The sequence below is a fragment of the Salminus brasiliensis genome, chromosome 18 (assembly GCF_030463535.1).
Source record: "Salminus brasiliensis chromosome 18, fSalBra1.hap2, whole genome shotgun sequence".
NCBI classification, from domain to species: Eukaryota; Metazoa; Chordata; class Actinopteri; order Characiformes; family Bryconidae; genus Salminus; species Salminus brasiliensis.
Window position 1 is genome coordinate 12,678,749 of NC_132895.1, and position 20,708 is coordinate 12,699,456.

The 20,708-nt window shown below is 41.0% G+C and overlaps 1 protein-coding gene across 1 annotated transcript in view; it reads left to right on the forward strand.

Annotated features, from left to right (window-relative positions):
* Positions 1 to 4,974: 4,974 nt before the first annotated feature.
* Positions 4,975 to 20,708, forward strand: part of rai14 (retinoic acid induced 14) — a 41,269-nt gene continuing 25,535 nt past the window's right edge. The window contains exon 1 of the mRNA XM_072662688.1: positions 4,975 to 5,635. Within this exon, the coding sequence (XP_072518789.1) occupies positions 5,600 to 5,635 (36 nt within the window). The 5' untranslated portion in view covers positions 4,975 to 5,599. The remainder of the gene's footprint in view (positions 5,636 to 20,708) is intronic.

A 20,708-nucleotide genomic window follows, 5' to 3' on the forward strand; every position in this document is an offset into this window, starting at 1 on the left:
ATCACCCTGTCGTCACTGTCCCACAAAAACCTTGTAGATACAAAAGGCCCCTTTTCAGGAGAAGGAACAAAACTTCTTAACATTCAGTGAAAGCCAATGTAAATCTGGCTATGTAAATTAAAAATGGGGATGCAAGAATTTTGTGTGACAGTGAAGTTATACTCTTCTATAAGTGTTAATGTCTGCAGCTTTAAAGTTTAACAAAAGCTTTGTACACTCGACTTGTCTATCCCAAAAAAACAGAAGATAATTCACAGTGGAACCACAGATCAAAGTAGCGCAGTGATCAGAGTGGACGCTCGCATTTCCAGTCATCACCTTATAGTGAACTGATGTCTGCGAGAAGTCCTGACACATGCAGACTTTTGCTGTCAGTAATGTTCACTAAGGACTTTAATCAGCCTTAGTTTGGGCACAGTTCCAGCGTCAGTTCAAGCACATATCTATGTGGCCTGCTTAGGATTCCTCTGGCATTCTCTGGTTCTGAAATGTAAAGATGGATGGCTTCCAAAAGAATCCCCCAGGAGGAGGTTATCTGGCTATCTAAAAATCAGAGTGCTCCAGAGAAGAACTGATGACTCAAGAGACTGTGGGGAATGAGTGCATGATTGAACTGCCACAGTAGATATGACAGAACTGTACCACCCCCTACTGGATGGATGGCAATTAAAAAGAATATGGCAACACATAATTGGCCTCTAGGGCTCTGAGGCATTCACCAGAAGTAAACACTGCAGTTTATGTTCATGTATTTATTGAGAATGTGTTCATTTTTCATAGCAAATTACACCCACAGCACTTTCTGCTGCCCTGTCTACACTATATGCCCAAATGTTTGTGGACGCCCCTTCTAATGTATGCATTCAGCTACTTTACGTTGCACCCTTTGCTGCTGACACAGATGAGCAAATGCTCACACACAATGCTTTTCTAGTCTCTTTAGAGGAGTACTGTTAATCGAATAGTTCACCTGGAGCAGATGAACATGAACCTATTGTCTAATGCCAGGCATGGGCTAGAGGGGTATAAAGCACCCCACAGAGTGGTGCTGTGTTCTCCTGAATGATGGTTAGTGCTCCATCCAATACTTCTGGGTTGAGTCTGGGAGGTGGGGTGGTGATCATCCAACATCCTGACCTTGGGAAACCTTAAACAACAACTATACCATCATTACTATCATTATTATCATTAACAACAACAGTGACTGATTCAAAAGAACTGCTGAACCCAGGAAAAACACTACCTATCCATGTGAACTCACCTGCTCCCCGCATTCACTCTGCTTTCTTAGCACCTATCTCTTAGATCTGATATTTTCTTAGTCAGTGCACTTACAATATCTAAAAGTTGACAGAGAGTTTTGGTGCTATCCTCATCTGACACCTAGACAAGGAGCTAAATATTATGGATATTAACAAATGCCTTCAGGCACTGGGCCTGATAAACTTGTCATTGAGATAACAGTTTTGATATCTTTTGTTGTCCTGCTGTTTTTAGACCTACTGAATAGGTCACTTTATCCCCTAATTACATTCGTATTTCATCAGAATTGATGCTCCTAGCTCAGTCTCCAATCAAAACGCTGTGTAGAGTATCAGAAGAACCTAACTTTTCTGTAAACATCTGCTTCATGATTGTCTGTGGAATATGTTGTGGCAATCGGCATCACATTTAATAACTCATTTAGAAGCTGTGCGATAGGGGACTGCATACTGACCTACAGAAAAAGACACATGTGCTGTACTTGTGATTTGGTGATCACATGGAGAGATGAAGATGGGCTGGAGAAGGAACTGAAGTTGTGTCTTCTTGGGAAACTCAACTTCTGTTAATCAGTTTATCCACTCAGACTTCTCTCTGAGCTGAACACGGCTTTAGCAGCAAGCATGACATTTTTAGACAGATTTCTATAATGTTAACCTTCTGAAAAGAGGCATAAAGCTTTACACACTGACAGGTCGTCACAGAATATGGTTCTTCACAATACCCAATTTGTCTGTTTGAGAGGGTTGCCGAAATCAGCTCACCAGATCTCTCTGCTCCACAGTGCGGTTATAAATTCTATTACTATTGGCTATGACATCGTGATTTTGTGATTTCCATCACTCTGCGATGGAGAGTTGAGCTTCACTCTGTGAATTATTGAAGATTTTCATCTGTATTGCTGCCCTACTTGCATGCTGAGCAAAATCCTCAGAACAGTTTTACCTAAAGTGGTTGGAATAGAAGGATCCAACCTCCACACTGTAGTTTTCACTGGCTGCTGAATGAAAATATGAAAAACTATTTGGACCTAATTTGTTTAAATAATTACATATTTAAATAAACATATTTTTTGTAGATGTAAACCAAGTAATTCTGAATGTTTTTTATCACCATTCTTGCAAACAATTAAGACAATATACTCAGAATGTTTTTTAATTGAAAGATTTCATTACTATATATTTTTTTAACTATTTTAAATGTTTTAAGGTGTTGTAACATAGTTTAAACCAACCAAACAATGTATTAAAATTAACTAGGTGGAATAGCCTCATGTTTTATAGAGGTATGTATATATATTTTATATTATATGCATATAATGTCACAGCATGTTAAATTTCTAAGCACCTTATTATTAATAGATACCTGTTAAATATATCTATGCACCTTAAACTCAATACTTCATACTCAGAATTGTGACAGCTTCCGTATTTATTGTATTCATCTTGTGTTGCACGTCTGAATTTCTGCAGTCTGTCCTGTACTGTATTGTTTTTGTTCTCGTTTTGTTCCATTTGGCACCCCTGTTCTGGACAAAAATGTAATTTTACTTCACTGTGTACTTGACAATATAAGCCGCTTGACTTGACTTGACTTGAGGTGTGGTTAAGCTATAGAAACTATGCACCATTCCTTTGTTTAGATCCACAGTGGTTCACTATTGAGGATGTTTTCCCTTTTAAACATGGCTTAGAAATGCTCAGATGCTGGATGAGTGAATGGATAAGGCACATATATAAGAGACAGTAGTCAAAAGAGGGCCAGTTTTAAAGTACTTCATTGCCATGCCAACCAACATGACAAGAAATTACTGTGGTGCAGCTCAGGGACTGAATAATATTCACATCACCACACTCATTCTAATAAAAGCACATCTAAATATGGTTCCAACAGAAGAAGTGCAAAGAAATAGTTTTTAATACATCAATTATTTCTAATAAAGAGATCAAACACGTTTCCACACCAATAGCACAGATAAATGTTGCTGTGCTCCTCCGAACCCCTTGTGTTTTCCCCTCATTCCTGCTTTCTTTCTCTCTCTTTCCCATTTATTGAGATGCCCAGTTCCCAACTGTTTCATCCCGGTACGGCCAGATGTGGCTCTGCACTACCCTGCTGCCCACTGTCCTGCTCTGGGGCCTCACATTGATTCACCCTCACCTCACTGCATGGCCATGCTTGTGACTGCCATATATTTGCCATATTCTCTTAATTTAGTATTGTTTTATTGCTGTTTTATCCCTGTTCTGCTTTTTATTGTGCTATCCGGTGTCGACCAGTTGAGGATGGGCTCTCTTTTTGAGTCTTGGTTCTTCTCAAGTTTTTTCTTGAACTTTGAACTGAACTGAACTGGGATAAGAGCTGTTTTTATCTCGTAGTTCTTGTATGAATGGACCTTATTCTATTTCCATATAACGGCATGTCCAACAAGCCGCTTCTAGGACGAGAAGGGTCAGAGAAGGCCTAACGTTGGTCGCATTCGAGGGCTGTATCCACCTCGCGGCGCCCTTCCCTAACATTGCCAACGGTGTTGAGGCCAACAGGGCGATCATCCTCAAAGTTTTACTCCTTCACACTGGGAAGCATAACAACCAACCGCACCCTAGTTTCATGCCATTTCTATCAAGTCGGCAGGGCTATAAAATGAGCTGTATGTCCCGCAACAATCAGTAATTAAAGTTTTAATAGTACTGAATTAGCCCGGCTGCCGTTTGCGGCGTTGTTGTTGTTGTTGTTGTTGTGTTCCGCACCCGTATTCCGGCAAATCCCGCTTCCAGCGTTACGATTGGCTGCTAAGACTAGCGAGTACGAACTATTAGCCAATCGTAGCGTAGCAGCCTGGACCGACTGGAGTCACATGGCAGCTGACATCATTCTGTCACTGCTCAGTGACCAATCAGGTAAGGCGACCGCCTCCGCGCAACACTCCCACTAAAAGCATAGTATTAAGAAGCTCGATCCTGTTCACTGAACCGATTCTTTCGATTCGTTTAAACGAGTCGAGCGCATGGTTCAATAATTCAGTTTCGAATCAGGACTACTACTAACTATCAGTCATATCCTTTATGTAAAACAACTTTTACCAAGTAGGATTCAGTTAGTCTGACACGGTTCTTACACGCAAAACAGCACAATGTCCCTGCTAGCTAAATAGCTAGTTCACAGAGAATAGGGAGGCAAGGTTTGCTGAAATGCTTTGACTTATTTTAGGTTAGATTGTGAAATATTACTATTAATATAGCTAATTAAAATTAAAAGTCTAGCTTTGCCACTCGGACTTGAACGCGGTAGCTACAGAAACAAAAATCGATTAGGTCGGACAGACATGAATCGGTTCTGATTCAGATTTACAAGAGCCGACTCATGCGCGACTCGGACCTCGCTTTCACAGGCCGCCTGAATGGGGTCTTGTCGGTGAACAGCGAGGCTGTCGGTACAAGCGCTTTCTGTCTTAATTAGCTTTGTCGCTCGCACATTCCCCGGTGTTTCACAGTCGACCGGCCAGGCTGCCATTAAACGCGATGTGAAGTACTTTATCGCTCTCTACAGGCAACTGTTCGTTCAGCTTTTTTTTTTTTGCAGTTCAACTTTTTGGTAAAAGTGGGTAAGTGTTCAACAATCTGGGAAAAAGGAGTTGTGTGAGTCGTTTGGCGAATGTGAATCATCTTGTTGGCGATAGATTTGGAGCGGCGTTGCCTGGACGATAAACATGGAAGCCAGCGCGTATTTTAATAGCTAGTGTTTACATTTGCGTTTGCCATTCCTGGCGGTTATATTTGGAGGACATTGTTATCCCTGCTCCTGGCCACTGTTGGCGAAAACGCCGCTCTTTGCTTTTCTTATCTGAACGTTAAGAGTTGGAGGCTAGCTAACGTTAGTCCAGCTAGCCCGAGTGACTGGCTCTGAATGGCCTGGCTGAACTTTCCTCCTTGCCCGCTGAAGTTCCTCAGGAGCAGCACTGATTGCACCATCGGAATATCAATGACTTGTGCTAACATGCTAGCAGTGATAGCTTCTTTATGGGCTGTGTGGCTTAATCACACCTATCTAACAGAGTATAAAGGTTGACGAAATGCTGTCTGGCGTCTTGACCAGGTTATTATAGCAGCCTTTAGATGGAGTGGGTGTGATGCCAGTTTTACTGAAGGAACAGTAGAAGAAGAAGGCCTTTCCGCCCCTTTAAAGAAGTGAAAGTTGGGTCATTGTGGGACCTCTATAAAAAAAAAAGCCCACTGACCTGATGTGACAGTATGGCTCTGAATGAGTGTGGAGTCTGACACAACTTCTGTTTTTATTCAGACCTGCCTGGACCTGCTGGAAATCTGCATGGACTAACATGAAAAGCCTCAAAGCAAAGTTCAGGAAGACTGATGTGAGTAACTGTTCAGTTGAACTCAATGATGTCATGTTGGTGATACATCTGTGTTGAGCAGTTGTATACAGATGTTCACACAAGATCAAGCCTAGAGTCATTTTTACGAAGAAAGGGTGGAGCTGAATGTCTACATGCTCAAGCTCTTTCTGCTTGCAGTCCTACATGGATGTCTGTTGGATGGACTTCATGTTCTTCAGTGGAATGACTGTCTTTGGTGTTTTACACATGCCCATAACGTTCACCAGAACAATCTTTTATTAGAGGCATGATCAAATAGAGCAGGTGTGAAAGGCAGATTTCTGGCAATCTTACTGCTTGGAAATTGAGACTGTCTAGACATAGGATAACTTTGGTCCTCTGCTAAACTGATGTTCTTGAAGTTACACTTGTGGTTCTTTTCTTTTGTTGCACAACTAGTTTAAGACCTCTTCAAAATGAGTCTTTACAGAGGCTTAATGTGATTGTCAGGCAAAGCTGCAGTGCCCATAAAAACGGTACATATACACACCCATAGTGTTATGCAAACGCCTTAAACAGGCCAGAATTTGTTTAAAGCAGCAGCAAGTTTTATATATGTAGGTTAGAAGAACACAGTTAGGGCTGTGGCTTGTTCACAGTCAGCGTTAGGAAAGGCCAGGTGCTTCATATTTCAAAGCTTTATGAATACCCAACAATTAGCAGCCATGGGCTCTTCTAAGAAGCTGTCTGACACTGTAATTGAGTTATTGACACCCAGGAGAAGAAGGAGGCAGTAAGAAAACAGCAGTGTTTTCAGGTCGCATCTTACTTTGTTCGTAATTTGAGATTTGAGACTTGGTAGTTGATCTGAACCCTTGTTTTGACTGGAAAAAGACCTTCTGGAAGTCTGGTGCACTGTTCTACTGTGCAGAAACACTTGCACAAATATGACCTTCATGGAAGCATAATCAGGACAACACCACCTTTCCTATGTCCTTACTACAGAATTTACTTTTAGAAGTTTTCAAAAGAACATTTAAGCAAGCCTGAAGTGTTTTAGAAAAAAACGAAAGACTATTAGCATGCTGCAAAAACATTCACAAACTTTAATGCATACCTAAGGGGGTGTTACTAAGTGCTGACTATGCAGGGTGCCCAGACTTTTTCTTCTGACCCTTTTCCTTTTTTGGGGTCAAAGTCATGCTTAAAATAATAATAAAAAAATTGAAACAAAGAGGAATAAGCTTTAACGTCTTTTAGAAATCCAGTCGTCTTTTACTTGCTTAGATAGTAACGGATATTTTTGCTGGGGTCCCCAAACATTTGCATGCTACTGAACATATTTCTCAATTTTTTTACATTTCTTTTTTTTTTTTAAAGACACACTAACTCCGCCACAACAAAGTGCATACCTGCCTCCTGCTGTTGAACTGTTTTAAGACAGATGTGTCATAACTGAGTCATGACTGGGAGTGACTTTTCTCTGGTTGGGAATTTCTGCCCTCCAAAAAAGGGGGAGCAGTCTGAAGAGGAAGTGACTGGCTTCCACTGTGTGTGATTCAGCAGTCATTTCAGAAACCATAATGGAAGGTCATCACTCCCAGTCTGCTGTGGAGGAATTTCTTGGGCTGAGAGTTAAATGCTCATCCTGCTCAAATGCCAGACCATCTCCTTTTGAGCGTAGTCAAAGGGTAAAGAGTGCTGGGTGACACGATGTGAAGCCACAGCACCAGGTAAAGGTTTTGCTTGCCTGTGGCGCTGCTTTGAACATTCATGCTGGAGGTTGTTCACAGTGGATGATCACAACTGTGATCATAATGAAGACTAATTCTTACAGCCAGGTTGTGGAACATTACAGGTTCTAACAAATTCGGCTTCATTTGAATGTTGAAGGTTTTTTTAGGAGTCTGTTGCGCCATGTCCGTTGGACTGTAGCTCCATCTGTCCTTTTTCTAACTTGAAGCAACAGATTGTTGAGCAGTCCCCGAAGGTTAAATTCCAGTGTGAATTTTCTGTGGTTGAAGATTGTGCCTGCAGTGGCTGCAGATGACATTCTTCCATTGTACCATCCATTGCTTTAGTTAAAAGGAGCACCAGGGCACAATGAGCTTGTTTATATGAGGCAGCCTTGTAACCATCACTTTACATGAGACAGTATGACCTGGGGGTGGGGGAGGTACGAAATTGCATTGTGAAAGTATTTTCTTTATATCATGGTTGTGGGCATCATCAGTACCCAATCATTGTTAAATTTACACCAATTCTAGAGAAAAAAAAACCCAGAAGTTTATAGTAAATCAGGATGCTGGATGCGTCTACCAGTTATGCCACCATCTTATTGTATAAATTATTTATTGCCATTTGTTTAAGCTTTCTTCTTGTTTCTATAAATAGCTGGAATTGGAAAACAACATACTTGTTAACCCTCTTAAAACCTAGCAGTACTGCTTTGCTTCTTTTTGTCCATTCTAACCTATTATACATATTGTTTATTGCGAGTATACACAAGTTATATTTGCCTGCTCCCATTAGTTCAAAGATTCCCATCAGCTTCATATTTTGCCTCCTCTAACCTCTACGATTCAGCTCATGATATGGCTGATGTGTTTAATGGTTCAAAGAGGGGAGATGAACACAACTGACACATTCCCTTCAGGCCAGGAGTTAACCTCCTCTAGTGATGGAAGTCTTAGACAGACTGGTCTACAGTAACCTAATGCTTCCAAATTTCCTTGCTTGTCAGTCGCATTAATTTTCTTTGGCCTGTGTTAAAACATAGCCTAGTTGCATAAATTAATATATCGCACGAGCCTGAATGAAAACGTTTTTTTTTTTTCATGCTGGCTGCAATATATAAGCATATAGCCAGTTTTTAGGCCAGGATGAAAGCTATAACGTTCATCTGAATGTTCTTTCCTCCCCAGGCCTTCAAAGGTAGATTTACTGACATTATCTGTCTTGTTTTTAATAGATATTGTTTTTGTTTTTTCCCCCTAGAAGATATGGATGTAAGATGCTGGGCTTATGAATAAATTCTTGGTATCTGTTTCTGTCAGTGTTTTCTGCATGCAAAAGATAATGAGCTGAAAACTGTCCCCGAACAGAATAATGAAAATGAGCTGGTGTTAAGCCACAAACACTGGAAGGTAAACAACAGGCCTATTGTGAAGGCTATATTTCAGTGGGTTAATGGAGTGCACTTGTGACATTTGTTTCTCCTTATCTGAATTAAGATTAAGCTATCATAATAGCATGTTAAGTCAAGCATGGCTACAATACTGTGAAGTTAGCTTTCAATCTTCCAATCATGCACAAGACTTAGAAATAACAGAATTTGCCATATCGCAGACAGCATCATTTGGTCCAGTCATATTGGGATGGGAAATTCAGCATTCTAGTGGCGTCTTAACGCTCTTTTGCATAACTGCAAGCTAGTTACCAGTGGCAGTAATGATGTGATGTTGAGTATCTGTCAAGTGGCGGATACCCGCTCACGTCCCTGGCTTTTGCTTCCTCGCGCCCCGCCCTTGACCTCCCCCCTTCCCTGGATCGGGCCTCAGACAAAGGTCATGAGGCCTTTTTCCGTTATCTAGCAGAGTCTGGTGGTGATATACATGCTTGCTGCTGAAGGATCGTGGCAAAGACTGTTTCAGAAAATGAACTACAAGTTATAAAAACAACCTTTTCAGCTGTATTTTACTGCGGCAGCAGCTCTGACTAGGGCTACAAGGGATTTCGCCAGTGGGCTGGCTGTATGTACGTTTTGGGAGGGTAAATAACCCATCAAGACCGTTACATACCAGTTTTGGGACTTTGGAATTGGCCCATTTTAGAGCCTAGTGTTGCTTAAGTGGGATTTGCTTTTAAAGGAGGACACAACTGGGTTTGAGGTTTACGGTATGTCACTTCCATGTGGTTATCTCTCATTGTTTAATTGTGCAGAGGTATATTAATGCATAGTTTTTAAACCCTGCTCCAGGCGTGTTGAGGGCAGGAAACACTCCATCTTAATGTAAAGGCAGGGCTTCGTTATGGTTCTGTGTTGTGATATAAATATAGAGCATGTTCCACTGGAACTAAAAACTCCACCTCAAAATATGATAAACTCAATAGAAAAGTCGTACAAACGAATGTCTGGTCTCAATGTGAAAGTAAACCATGGCTGAATGGCCATAATTGAACCACTTTGTGCTGTGTGGTCCTGTGCATACTTTGGAAAAGGAGGAATGAAGATCAAGAGAAAGGAAATATCCTCTTGATTATATTTTAGGTTTTGTGTCCATCCAGAATTGTTTAGGAATTTCATTTGGGGCCAGACATTCATTCTTGGGCAAGCAGAAGATTAGAAGAGCTAGTATAAATAGTTCAGTCGAGACCGTTGCCAAATGGATCTTGTAATGCTCATTTTATTGCTGTAAATCTTACATGTTGCCTGTGCATGAGGCATGTATTACTATAACAAGTACAGAACTGTCATTACATCTGTTGGCTATTAGGCAGCTTGTTCAAGTATGTCTTTTTTCCAGGTTTCCAGCTTCTGTGTAGTATTTTTATGAACTGAAGTTTAAACCTAGAACCTTTAAATGACAGTAAATTACATATCTAGATGCTCTGCACCCTAACTTGCATGTCTGAAATGGCCGTTAAATGAAGAGCAGAGCTTTCATGCGTTCTGCACACATCTCAAATCCAGAGACTTTCCCCAATGTGTGTTTGGGTAGTAACATGAGAAGTGTTTATTTTGCTGTACATGAACTCGTATGTGGGTCATGTATCCAAGGAGTGTTTGCTGTGGCCTTTGAAAGAATGTCTGAAAGTCCCAGCTCCTGCTCTGTGGTTTTTATATGCTTCCATACCAGGTGCCAGACAGCAGCTGACAGGCTCATCATGATTCATTGGAAACGAACATCAGCCCAGTCCTTTTCAGTTAGCTGTGAATTTAGAATGTGTTAAAGTTGGGTAAAGGATGACATTTATCACGTTTATGTCCTCAAACACTATCTCCAAATGTTTGTGGACACCCCTTCTAAAGAATGAATTCAGCTACTTTAGGGTGCACCCATTGCTGGCACAGATTTGCAAATGCGCGCACACACACACACGTGCACACACACAGCTTGTATAGTCTTTGTAGAGATGTATTGCTAATAGAATGGGGCCCTCTGGAGCAGATACACAAACCTATGCTCCAGCATTGATTCTCCATCCAGTATTTTTGTGATGAGTTGGGGAGTTGAGGATGAGATGGGGTGATCATCCAACATCCTGACCTCACTAATGCTCTTGTCGCTGACAGCAATCAAATCCTTACAGCAGTGCTACTAAATCTAGTAGAAAGCAAGAAAACCTTCCTTGGACAGTAGAGACAGTTACTCCAGTTATTTTTTTTATATAAATACCATTGATTTCAGAAGAAACAATAATAAACAATGAATGAGCATATGTCCCAATACCTTTGTTGACAGTGTTTCACTGTAGACACAGTCCTGTTTGTATGTATGCATGTACTGTAGGGGGGGGAACAATAATTCAGTGCACTTAGCAAGTTGCACCTTGACCAGATGCTTTTGGTAGCCACCACCAAGCCTCTGAATTCTGGTTGGATATTTGACCACTCATTTGGCAGAATTGGTAGTTCAGTTAAATCTCTGGTGCAAATCTCAACTTTAAGCACAGTACACATATTTAAGGTCAGTACCCTGGGAAGGCTATTCCAAGTGTATTGTTGGCCAGCTTTATCCATTCCACAACCACTTTTGGTGTGTATTTAGTGTCATTGTGTTGCTGGAAACCCCAGTTGTGTCTGTTTCAATTGTTGGTTTGAGGTTATGCTGGAAGTTTCTGAGGTAATTCTCCCTAGAGCATGTTGCTACCACCACCATGCTTAAGAGTTGGTTCGGGGTTCTTTGGGCTGAATGTTTCACCTTTACTCCTCCAAACATCTTTGTCTTATCTGACCATAAAACCTTCCTCCTGAAAGCATCTTCTCACTTTAATCGAGCCCAGCAGCACAAAGGCTCGCTGTGTACTTTCTGAATGCGTATGTAATTATATATTTTTTTTTCTTGTCAATCCTCAGGCTTAGTCATTCTTAAACCAGTCAGCACCAATAAACACACATTTAGGGCTTTTAATGGGAAGATTTGAGTATTGTTTTGTAAATTGCCTCTGGTTTATGGCTAGCATGAACAAACAAAGCGTTTTTCCTTTGACATGGTTGGGGAAATATTGCTTGAATTTTATGTGTAGGGGGAATGCCACTGGGATTGTCTTGCAGGCTTGAATGCTTAACTGAATCTCTTTAACCTAATTGCTAGTGGGAGGTGTAATATGAAACCCTAGTCATTAGACTTTGCTATGTTTTAATTGCAATATTCTTCTGCGCTCACCTCTGTGCCCTGTGGCCTGATAGTGTCACCTTTAGACTTCCACACGATTGCATATAGTCCCATTTGGTATGCCATCATGTCCACAGCAATTAATTACCATACTTGCCCCAGCCGTCTAATGCCTACGCGCAGCCTCCAGCGCACTGAAACCTTCAAGGGATCAGTGTTAAACTGCCTGAATTAGGAGTATATATATGTATATTTTTTGACTCTGCATGAAAAATAACTACATCCTTCAGGTAACAGATTCAAAATCTCTTAATTAAATAATGCAGGTATACTTTTCTCAGGCCATGTATGTTTACCAAGTTTCACTGTAAATGCACTCCATGTTCTAAAGAAGTGAAATCCCTCCTGTACGAAATGTGTAACAGCAATAGACACAGTTTCTACCTTGTGTGGAGAAACTTGTAGGCCTATTTTACAGGCTGACCTGAAATGACAAGCAACTGTCTACATCACAGTACAATATTTTTACATGACTGTAGGAGTCTGCTACATGGGCTACAAGGAACGCAAGCACCCCCCCCCCCCCACCCTCCCCCCTCTATTGCTGGGCCGCAGCATTTTGGCTAGCCACTAATTCCTCTCTATCCCTTGTCCTAGATTGACACCATTACTAAGCACTGCCTTTCACCGCTTAGACCATAAGGGGAGTGGACCCTTGCCTTGACCATTTGAAAACATGCCCATGCTCTGTCAAAGTGGGTGATGCATGTGGCATAAATAGCTGCTTCTATTGACAGGGACAGGTGTGTATAAATTTGCGTTTTCTTCAGTGTGTCAGCCAACATCAAAATGATGACCAAAAATGGTGTCAGAAATATTAACCCATTACCTAGCTCCACTTGGTAAAGATTGTTAGGGTTGAAATTTGCTCATCAGTGAATATTTTTTATATACATTCTCATCCGGTCAACCTCTTGGGTAGCATGGTCAGTCTTGGGGCCAGTCAAGTTTATACAGCTGCAGAACACTGTAATTAGAACCAATCATGATTAAACTAAACGTCCCTAGTGACCAATCTAAGTGAATGAGTAGAATGTTAAATGAAAAAGAAATGGGCACAGCAGGTTTTTTGCAGGGCTAAGAGAGAGTGTGTATTAGCCCTGGCCCAGCTGCCCAACCCCAAGAGATTAACGACAGCTTGCTCGTCCCAACACGGCCGTCCCCTCAACCTCGGGTCTCGAGTTCATGTACACTCCAGATAATACAGTGCATCCTCTTGACGCTTAATGCATCTGTCTGAATCACAGACTCCACACTCCACTCCCCTGCATGTGGTTGTGGGAAGATGTATCATTCAGATAAGTTGAGATGTTCCACCTGTAATCTTCTCAGTGACCTAATACACGCTGTGAACTGGTCCAACTGATGACTCCTCAACTGCGCTGATTGGCTACGTCTAGATGACCTCATCGGTGCTGTTGTCCTTTGCTTATTTAAGTGTGGCCGTGATGATAAATTAAATGTGAGAAAAAAACAGACATCCTCGCCTCCCTCTGTGTTGCTTCTAACTCCAGAGATGAAGTAATAGCAGAGGCAGCTGATCTGAGATAAGCAGTCCGGCTCACAGGAAATGATAAAACTAGAGCGGAGCAAAGGAGTCGCAAATTAAACTCGTGTGCTCACATTGGACATCTAAAGCAACGTTGTGGAAATACAAGTGATGTTCCAAAAAACGTTATCGCAGTTCTTGTGACCTTTTTGCATTTATTTATTTATTTAGGTTTTAAAAAATGTCAATTTTAATAGTTTTATGTATGCAGTATATCTTATGCATTTTTACTTTAAATTGGATGAGATGTTTTAGGGTGTTTCACCCTAGCTTTTTTTTTTTTCCAGACCCAGGTCCACTTGCTCCACAAGTTCTGTGCGTTTAAACGGTCAAACGTGAAAGCTGTTTTCAAGCCCAGGAGCGGCCCAGAGAATCGATCTCTGGCCCTCCTGAAATCTGTGGGGTTTCACTTCTGTGTCTGGGGTTCGCCTCAAAGGGACTCTGGTGTGGAAGGTGTGCGTTGCAGGTGTGGAAGCTGTCTACTCCCAGTGTGCTGCGTGTAGGGTTGTGTGATTAATTTTGTCACATGACTCCTTCAACAGTATTCACAAACTGAGTTTGCCATTCTGATATCATGACAGTAGCTCTTGTATCAGTGCCATTAACAACACCACAGTTGCTTGGGCAACCAGCAAAATGTGCCAGATCCTGTTTTAAGGGCTGTACATGTGACAAGTACGTAAAGATGTGATGTGGGCAGGAGAACTCCTGCGAAAACCATCAGTCCACTCTGTTTTTAGACAGAGTGAATATATTGGACTTTTTGTCCAATATAGAATTTTTGTCCAATTTTGTCTCAGAAGCACGTTGCTGCCATTTATTTGAATATTTTGTCCCCTCCCCCCTTAGGAATACTGCTACTAATCCTAAAGACTGCTGCTTTAAGAAGTTGAATATATAAATAAGTGTTAAATATATCGTCAGTGTTTGGTGAAAGACAGTGCAACTTATTTTTTTGACACAACGCAGCTCTTGGTAAACGTTCTTTGCATTGTGTCAGAATTTCATGATGGATATTTTTTCGCCTTCTCTTGTAAAGTTGACATTTTTGAGATACAAAGTTATGTGAGACAGCACTGAATGTTTAAATACTATGTACATTAAATCATTTGGAATTTTCTAATCAATCCCAAAGAAAGACAACCAGCATTGAAATATCTGTCAATTGTTATTTAAGCCTTTATGGAAAGCCTGTTTTGTTATGTGAAGTGTGTCAAAGTTAAGCCTATACAGCCCATGTTCAGGTCTGCAGAGGAATGTGAGACAGAGTTCAAAGTATGCTGAGGAAAAAAACAATATCTATTTTTAGCTCTCATTCCTTTGCCTTTCCAGGCATAAATGCTCGGTTTAATTATGACCCATGCAGTCCCAGTGGCTGGACCACATCGCCTGTAAAACAGTGCTCATCACTCTTCAGCATTGTTCTGTACTACATCTCCCCCAGTGCTCCTGCTCACTGCCCTGCTAAGGCAAATCATCTGTGGAGGCCTTCAAAGGGGTTTTAGAGCGTGGCCTTAGGAGGAGAATGGATGGAGTCCAAGTTTAAGTGAACAAGTTAAAAAGCACGAAACGTCCTCGCATTCTTTGTGAGAGGGTCGACGCGGTGGAATGTGATGATGGATGTTCAAAGCTAGATTAAGCTGTCTGCTGCGGAGTTTCTATTTTCGTAACCCATGAATGTGGAATGTTGCCTGAAATCAGTCCTATGGCACGTCTTGGGTAATCTTTATATCTACCCAAACTAACGTAAACTCCTTGATGTTTTGGAACAGGTTAAGCGGTTTCGCTTATTAGTTTGGGAGAGAAGATGTATTGTTTTCAGACATTCATATGGTCTTCATTAGGAAATACTGGAAGTCTTAACTACGCTGTTATGTGACTGGACCTCAAATATTTGCTCCCTATTCTGCTCAAATACAGTTGTGGGAAAGTCTTTTGTGAAGTCTTTGGATTTCTGCATGAATGGATTCTAGAAGGTGATCTCATTTTCGTTGAAGCCATAATAATAAATAATGACTTTTTTTTTTTTATACAAACTGCATTCACAATAGTTAGCATTGCCATATCTCAATTAAACAAACTGTTTAAGCAATCAGGATCATTGATGGAAAACGTATGTGGAATGAGAATGGAAAATTGAATTCAGGTGTTCCATTCCAGGGGTGGGATTGACATAAAAATGTGCAATTTGTGGCGAGCTGCTCTTCAAAATGGAATTCAGTCTTCAGTTTTGCTTGGACGTTTTAGAAGACCTCAGAAGAAAAGTTGCAGACCAAAGCTCTTTAGAACTTCTCATCTTAAGCTTTCTGAAGACCACCCTGATATTTCATATATTTGGAGGAAAGAAAATACTGAACGTTGAAACCAGCACCTACTAATACCAAAAACCTCATCCAGCTGTCAAGCATGGTGGAGGGAGTGTAATGGTTTGGATAGAGATTAAAAAAATTGATGTATTGGTATTGGCCGATTTTCAGCCAAGACATGTGTCTAACTTGCCAAACCAGAGAGCCAATCGGATTGTGTTTTAAGAACAGTTAAGGGCTGTACAGCATCTCTGTGAGGCTTCTTGGTCACAAAATGCTGCAGTTCCTTTGGTCAACCAATAGATCAAGGGAAATACAGCACTACAGAGCTTGTGCATTGCTGCAGAAACCCATTAGAGCCAGAGTTGTATTCCACCCTATGTGCTGATACATCACTGTACTAACAAACACCACTTACCACACAAAACAGTAAACAGTGTAGAGCACATTTAACCATGACCATGAAGTACAGCAGCAGCAGTCGGAAAGCTAAAGGAATTGTGCTCAAAGTGGTGCAATTTTTAGAGCTGGATATGCAGCCTTTTCTGGTTGTTTCCACTTTAAGCTCCACAGGTTAGTTCTATAAGGAAATTCACAGGCTTCAACAGCGAGTTTGACAGCGTTTAAAATGTGGTTGCCTCTGTGAAGCAAAGTAGTAAGATCAGTGATCGGTATCGGCACCCCAAAACTCTGATCGGTCCATCTCTAGGTGTTGGAACTACTTTGACAGCTTGGGGTCATTGAGTGTTTCTTTCTCTGTTGTAAAAGTTGGGTCAGGCAACATGATCATAGTCCAAAACCAGGAGGAAAAAAACAGTGTTTCAAAGGAAAGAAATGACATGTTTCAGAAAAGCCAGGTCAAAGTCCTGACCTCAGTCCCATAGAAAATGCTGTGGTGTGATGCGAAGCATGTCTTCGAGTAAGACGTTCCTAGAAATATACATGAACTGAAAGTGTTGCATAAAGAAATAGGCCAAAACATCTCCTCTAACTGCCGAAGCAGCTGCAGAGAGCATCTGGTTGAGGTTATTGGCAATAAAGGACATTCCAGTAGTTACTAAATATAAATGTTCACGTTCCCTTTGTTTCTGCACATGACCTTGATTTGTTTAACCCATTTGTTTAGTAATGATACGCTGAGCTGTTGTGCAGGTTGTAAATTATGCCATCCTGTATGGTACTTTTGTAACATTACATTTCCTAGCAGCTTTCTCCGGAGCTCTGGAAGCTTACATGAACACTTCATGGAGTGCTTATTGGTGGAGTATGAGCAGAGGAGTAATGGGGGATGGGGGACATGGTGGCAGAGTTTAAGCCCTGATCAACGCAACAGCTAAAACATGACAAAGGGCCAGAGTGGTTTTAACAGCTGTTGTTTGTCTGCACAGACCAGCATAAATCTGGGTTAAGGCTTTTGCCAGGTCTCCACAGCAGCTCCATAGGATTCTCCTTACAGTGCTATACTCTGGAGACACAAGGCATGCACAAAGCATCGGGAGGGAATGCAGAGCTCACTGTTTCTGCCTCAGTTTCCTCCCTGCCATTTCTCGTTTGCTTGGCTTTCCATTGATATGCCACATGGCTGGAAATCTATTAATAAGATTACGGAAGATTATGTCCTTGGCATACTTTCACCCAGAGGAAATGGCATTGCTAGAAGATTCCTTTCCATCATGATATTCAAGCCGGTTTCTGCTGTATGCTATAGACTGCGTTGTGCAGGAATGCAGTGTTGACCTTCCCATGTTTGGGAGTTTTAGAGAGTGTCCATCTCTTTGAGTATTAATTCTCTTGCACTGGTCTCCAAAAAACTTTAAGAAAATGTAATGTTGACGTAAAAAGAAACTGAGGGCTGATTTCCATGTTTCTACCCTTAAGCAGGGATTGATGTGTGGCCAGAACTATAAAAACTGCAACTGTGTACATTCATTTGTATTTACAATAAACAAATATACTTCACTGCTAAGAAAAACTGCTTCTACTCCACTACTTCGTTATTCCAGTCTTCCAGTATGAATGGAGGTCTGTTTTCCATAGTCTAGTCAGCCAGATTGAAGATTATGATTTGATCCCACTGCCCCAACTCCATCTGTGGGTTTGTTACTGGCATCACTGCAGATCATTGAGCTCCAGCAGCGCTGCGACAAAGATACAGCCCTGCTTTCAAATGTTGGTTTCTAGAGGAGAAACATGTGGTACAGAATGAATGTATGGTGGGTTTCTGTCATGGAAATGTAACTCATGCTTTTGTGCAACTTTACACAAAAGTCACGGCTCGGATCGCACCGCAGTTTGGACCTCACGGTTCGGTAGGCTTGCAGTACAACAGGGGGGGAAAAATACAAAAAACAGGCAGTTGTGCAAGTGTCCGAAACTGTGCCCTATTCAGTGTTCCCTACATGCAACAATCCTGATCACTATGTAAAGCACTGTTATAGGGAACAGAGTTTGACAAGGAATTGAACGATGTCTAACCTGTTGTGCTAGTGAGCTCATTTCCACGCAGCATCCGAATGTGTCTTCCTCAGAGAAGCTGCACGCAAATCTTCTAACCTAATAACGCAATGGATTATGGGTATTCCATGTCTGTTTAGTGTACATCGTTTACTGTACACTGCATATTAGGGTGCATTTTGGAATCATTACTGTTCATGGTAAATTTGGCACTACATTCAGACATCACTACAAAATGGCACAATCCCAAAGTAGTGCACTATATAGTGAATAGGGCACACGCACACACACGTATGCCTAAAAACACAAACCCCAGCCTCGAGTTAGAATAAGATGTTAAAGCCAGAATTTAGGAGAAATGCATGTTTTTCTCTCGTTTCTGATCCAGAGGTAAGAGGAAGAATGAAAAGAGAGAAAAAAACGAATGTCTGAGTCTCTCTACCCACGGCAACGAGAGGGAGAGCGACTAGAGAGAAAAGGAGGGGGCAAACAAAACTACAGTTCCCACAATATTGCGCAAATCCAGCACTATACTACTTAAGGTTTATGGATGGAACGTGCGCTTGTGAAATAACCGTATTTACCGTATTTGTGCATATCGTGAATTCATGGTTCATCCCTACTTAAGTGTTAATATCTTTACAATCCGATTCTTGTGTGTTGTTGACACTGCTGCTGACCAATCCATTTTATACAGACCAAACAATGGAAGAAAGGAACTCAGCAGTGCTAATGTTTTGGGGTGATTAGTTTGTTATTTAGTTGGTATCCACTCTGTTTTTTTTTGGTGAACAAAATGTGAGCTGTTGTGGCCAGGATCACCAGGCAATAGGAAATGTCCACCCCTTTCCCTAAGCCATTTATCATGTACAAGATGCCTTTATTAGCTCCAGTCCCTCCAACCACAGCATTGTAGCGTTTTGTTTTTACCAGTTCACACACAATGTATACAATTTCAGGATTTGAGCTTGGCTGCGATCATGTGCGAAGGGAACACTCCAGTTAGCACATTAAGCAGTGCCAGACTTGAACAGAGACTTGTGTGATAAGAGGCCATAGTCCAGTCCTTTCTCAAGGTGTACTACCTCAGCCTCCGAATATGAGAAGCTATTAGCTTGAAATCCAATCAATCCTCCAGCTGGTTCACATGAGGTATTGTGGTACTTTGTCCACTTGGCCTGTGGTCAGAAATGGGCAGCCTGAGCTCTTTTAGTACAAAATGCAGGTTCTTATTTTCAGGATTTTGTACAGTTGGAAATCTATCCGATAGTGAAAGATTCAGAGACGTTTCTAAATCTTAAGTAGAAAAGAGTGAAATCATTAAATAACAGCAGAAATAACAGGCTTTCTAATGGTCTTTATCTACTGAAGTCATAAACTGCTCTTTTTGCTGTCATGGAAGTAAATGAGCCACTACTGACTCAGCATGGCAGCCTGCCCACTCTAATGAGCTAAGGGATGAGCTGGGGAAATGCCATCACGTTTATCCTTCTAGATGAAGCAATGGCTTCAGTTGCTAGCAGCATAGCAGAATTACTGCATACTGATTGACTGTGGATTCTAGTGTCATTAGAAATTAACTAGGTTGTTGATTGGTGCTGGTTGTTTGCGAACGTTGATGTTCAAATTATGCAACTACATTTGATACAATAATTTGAGTTCTTGTTCTCAATAATTAATGGTTATATCTCCATTAGGGCTGGGTGATATGATTAAAAAATAACTGAATAAGTGAAGGAACGGGTCATGAGCTCCTTGATTTCAAACATATTTCAAGTTAATTTTCTTCTCAGGTAGACTACTCTTGTAAACTTGCTTTAAAAAAAACTTTTTGAATTAAATATGATTGAAGTATGATGAGTTATTTTTACCATTTTATTTTCTTTCTTTTTTTTGTTGAATTACAGCTGCATGCAATGGCTTGCATTTCCCTGCAAATTAGCTTTTTTCTGTGTTTTTTTTTTCAGCTATAAATATGAAAATTAAGCACATAAATAAATTAACATGCATACATACATACATTCACATACATATATATGTATATGTATGCTCTGGGTTCACATCCATGTTGTACTGTTGAAACTGTGTGGACGTTCTGGGCACGTTCTGGTGGTGATGTATGGACAAAGAAATGCTGCATTTGCCTGATTGGTCAGTGCGGCTGCCGTGTGTAATTTCCATCAAGCTGTCATGTTCACATAATCATGGTTATGCACACGATCAGTTGCCCAATTATTTGCAGCTACCTGTTGAAATAAAATTGTAACAGAATTTCAGGTGATACATTTGTTCACAGTGAACATGTACAGTGAAGATCTTATATGAAATAGTTTTGATTATTTTCTATATCTAGATCTGTATTTCCCAGCCCTAATTCTTATAATTCCTATGAAGAATAATAGTAA